The 4,111-nt window shown below is 41.3% G+C and overlaps 1 protein-coding gene across 1 annotated transcript; it reads left to right on the top strand.

Annotated features, from left to right (window-relative positions):
• The first annotated feature begins 207 nt into the window (after nucleotides 1–207).
• On the top strand, nucleotides 208–3,754 carry cd40l (CD40 ligand). The gene is made up of 5 exons (NM_001146535.1): nucleotides 208–436; nucleotides 1,183–1,317; nucleotides 1,441–1,462; nucleotides 2,572–2,658; nucleotides 3,064–3,754. The coding sequence occupies exons 1-5, from the start codon at nucleotides 254–256 to the stop codon at nucleotides 3,429–3,431; spliced, it is 795 nt and encodes a 264-aa protein (NP_001140007.1). The 5' UTR covers nucleotides 208–253; the 3' UTR covers nucleotides 3,432–3,754.
• Nucleotides 3,755–4,111: the final 357 nt, after the last annotated feature.

The raw sequence follows: 4,111 nt of genomic DNA, 5'->3' as shown, positions 1-4,111 counted from the left end.
GGTAAAAATGGGATTGTTTAGAGAGGTTGATGCATTCGAATCAGACACAATGTACACACACACACACACACACACACACACACACACACATAGACATGCCCTCAGAGGCACACTCCTAAAAGTTGAGAGCTTCCGGGAAGTGGCCTCAGAAGAACACACTTGCTCGTGACAGGGCGACTGACAGTAGCTATTCAGAAGTGAATGGTGTGTGAAGGCAGCCAAACCTCCCCAGCGTAAATCTCTCTGCACCACCATGATCAACATGTACCAGACCAACCTGCCTCCACCACCGATCCCCCCCCGGCTAGGCTCCGTCAAGTCAGCACCAGGACCGGGCCACAACAAACCTCTCCTTGGGTTCCTCATTGGTATGATAGTGCTCCAAATGCTGCTACTACTGGGGGGATTCGCCTACCTGTACCACAAGGAAAACAAGGTAATAAGTCACCTTTCTAGGTATGGTTATACATTTATTTGTTTCTTAGTGCCACGTTCAAAACCATCATAGATCATGGATACAACTCTATTTTTGGTTACACTAATTGGATAAGTCCATCCGTGAATGCTCTACAGACTCTCAGTAGCATTTTAACTAACTGTCTATGAACACTAGTCCTTATCCTAACCTTTATTCTCAACGTAACCCTAACCTTAGCCAGCAGTTGCTTATCAACAGATAGTATGACCACCTGTAGAACATCTCTAGACGAACTATCCGGACTACCCAAATAAAGTGTGACCCGTTTAATATTTTTTTTGTTGTTGCTGAAATCTATCCTGAACTCTACTAGAGAGTGAGATATTGTTTGAATATGACTGCCGTCGGTGATATGTGACATAGTATAGTGTATTTTCAAAGAGCAGTGTGGTTTTTACAGAGTAAGAGCGTCTTTTCAACATCTAAAGTATTTCAGTTTCAACCTAGGCCTTCTATTCTTCAAGCACAGGAAACACAACCTCCGTTATAAAACAATTAAAATAGGTTCATGAGAACATTTTCCATGACCAGAATAAACATCCAACAGAAACATTTAGAAACAGCGCATACAAAACAACTGCTTAGTCCTAACATGCTTCATGAGCTTGTCCTGATGTGAACTTGAAAGACATGTGTGAGCCTCCTTAATCAGTGCTGATATTAAATATAGTGCTAACATTAATTCCTGCTTTGTTTTGTCTCAGTATGACAAGGACTTTGAACACAAGTACCTGGATGACATGATCGTCCTGAGGAGACTTGGGGAGTGTGAGAAAGACAGTCAGTCAGTGCTGGACTGTGAGAAGCTTGTGGAGAAATACAAAAACATAATGGAAAAGGTAGGCTATGGTTTCTGAGACTCAAATTAAGATAGAGGGTTCAGGAGTACATTTGGAGAAGAAGAAATATGCAGTATTAACAGATAATTAAGCAATGCTATGCTCTCTCTCTCTCCTCTCAAGGTCTCACAAGTTGAAGGAAAAGGTATGTTCAAATATTTAATTACATCAGTGAGCTCCAAAAGTATTGGGACAGTGACACTGTTGTTGTTGTTTTGGCTCTGTACTCCAGCACTTTGGAGTACAGACTCATCTTTAATTTGAGGGTATTTTCATCCATATCGGGTGAACCGTTTATCGATGACAGACCTTTTGTACATAATCCGCCCATTTTAGGGGACCAAGGGTATTGGGACAAATTCTCTTATGTGAATTAAAGTAGTACAATTTGAAGTATTTGGTCCCATATTCATATCACGCAATGATTACATCAAGCTTGTGACTAGACATTTGTAGGATGCATTTGCTGTTTGTTTTGGTTGTGTTTCAGATTACGCTGTGCCCAATCGAAATTCCTGGTAAATAATGTATTGTGTTACTTTTATTGTAAATAAGAATAGAATATGTTTCTAAACACTTCTGCATTAATGTGGATGCTACCATGATTACAGATAATCCTGAATGAATCGCGGATAATGATGAGTGAGAAAGTTAGACACAATTATCATACCCCCCCAAAAAACAATGCTAACCTCCACTGCCATTGTAATTGTGAGAGGTTAGCATGTCTTGGGGGTATGATAGTTGTGCGACTCCACAATGACACAATACATTATTTACCACTCATTATTATTGGGCACAAAATAATCTGAAACACAACCAAAAAACAAACAGCAAATGTATCCAACAAATGTGTCACAATCTTGATGTACTGAATTCATTGCATGCTAGAAATACTTCACTTTTGACTACTTTAATACATAAGTGAATTTGTCCCAATACTTTTGGTCCCCTAAAATGGGTGGAGTATGTACAAAAAGTGCTGTAATTTCTAAACAGTTCACCCGATATGGATGAAAATACCCTCCAATTAAAGCTGACAGTCTGCACTTTAACCTCATAGTCAATGTATCACTTCAAATCCAACGTGCTGGAGTAAAGAGCCAAAACAACAACGTGTGTCACCGTCCAAATACTTTTGGAGCTCTTTATGTGCGTTTCTTTACTTCACCTGCTTTACTTGCCACTCTGTCAGCAGAGAACCTCCTATTCTGAGAGGGTGAAGACTGACTGACTGTCTGTTCTCCGTTTCAGCTGTCAAACTCACTGGGGGTGTGCCCACGTATGGAGCCATGGCACGCATGATAGTCAAGCAACCTGTAGTTGGTGCACTCCCTTCATGTAAGAGATGTTACTTATCACGGACATCCTTGGTTTGTCTTTTTCCTATGGAATTGTAGCCTCAATTCAAGATAAGTTTCAGTATGAGGTACTACATAGAGCCATGACTACATGGAACTCTTAACTAATGCAAGCAGATAAAATCTGATTCAAACAAAAAAAACGACACCTTATGGAACAGCGCCGACAGTGAAGACACACACACGCTAACACATACATCGATTTTGTATTGTAGATATGTTGTAGTAGTGTGTAATAATTTGTTGTGAAGTGTAACGTTTGAACTGTATGTACATGTCCTTAATGTTGCTGGACCCCAGGAAGAGTAGCTGCTGCTTTGGCAGAAGCTAATGGGGATCCATAATAAATGCAAATACTTAAAATATAAATTGTTTGGTTGAACAGCAAATTATCTGGAGTGGAACATAGGCCACTCAGTGCTGAGGAACGTCCAGTACTTCAAGTCCAGTTGGCTGAAGGTTCTGCAGCCTGGAGACTACGACATTTACTCCCAGGTGGCCTTCTCCAAATGGCACCCCAAAGCCCCTCTGGCCAGCCGGGTGAAGCTGAGGAAGGGGGAGACAGGAGAGGAGAAGAACCTGATGACAGCCTACTGCAGCCTGGGGGACCAGAATCGTACAGATGTGTGTACGGCCTTCCAGGGAGGAGTGTTCAGTCTGGAGCCTAAAGACCAGATCTCTGTGTGGGTGACGGACCCCAGCCTGGTCAACTATGAGGAGGGGACTACCACCTTTGGATTATATAAGCTGTAGGCTAGACATTACCTACACTATGGAGAGGATGGACTGTATTACTTTGGATTATTACTGTATTGGAGTGATGGGTGGAATCAAGGCCCTGTGTGCTGTTGGATTTGGTACAGGACTGATAACAGATCTGCTCATGGACTACACCAATTTGAACATCTTTCTAAAAAGGCCACGGTGAAAGGAATCCCTGGAACTGGAATTTATTGCTGTTGATTGGATAACCTGCTCTCCCTGCCCCCACAATGTTAGATATGAATATGGCAACGACTGTGTATTTATTGTGATGGATGGTGTCTGTATAGTTAATAAATTATTATATTTTAATTTAAAAAAATGTGCTTGATTATTTAAATGAAAAATAACCATCTCTCTGTGGTAAGTTTCCAATTGGATTATCGCATACAGTATCGTCTCAGTGCTTGGAACTGATGCAACCCATGAAACCTTTATTTCCACAAGCCCCCCCCCGCAGTTGTGGGTTGCTAAGCATAATTATCAAACTAAATGGTTTGTTGTTTGACTCATCACCACAGACAAATGTCATGTACTTCATGCTTATGGTCCCCAACACAACTTATGAAACCAAGTTGAAAAAAAATAATCTCACGCAAACCTTCTGCAGTAAATGTTGCATCCCCTCACAACAAACGATGCAGTAACCTCTAGAATTAGCACCGGAGCGA

Source organism: Salmo salar, chromosome ssa09 (genome assembly GCF_905237065.1).
Source record: "Salmo salar chromosome ssa09, Ssal_v3.1, whole genome shotgun sequence".
NCBI lineage: Eukaryota > Metazoa > Chordata > Actinopteri > Salmoniformes > Salmonidae > Salmo > Salmo salar.
Note: the sequence above shows the minus strand (reverse complement) of the source record. Positions and strands in the feature narration are given on the sequence as shown.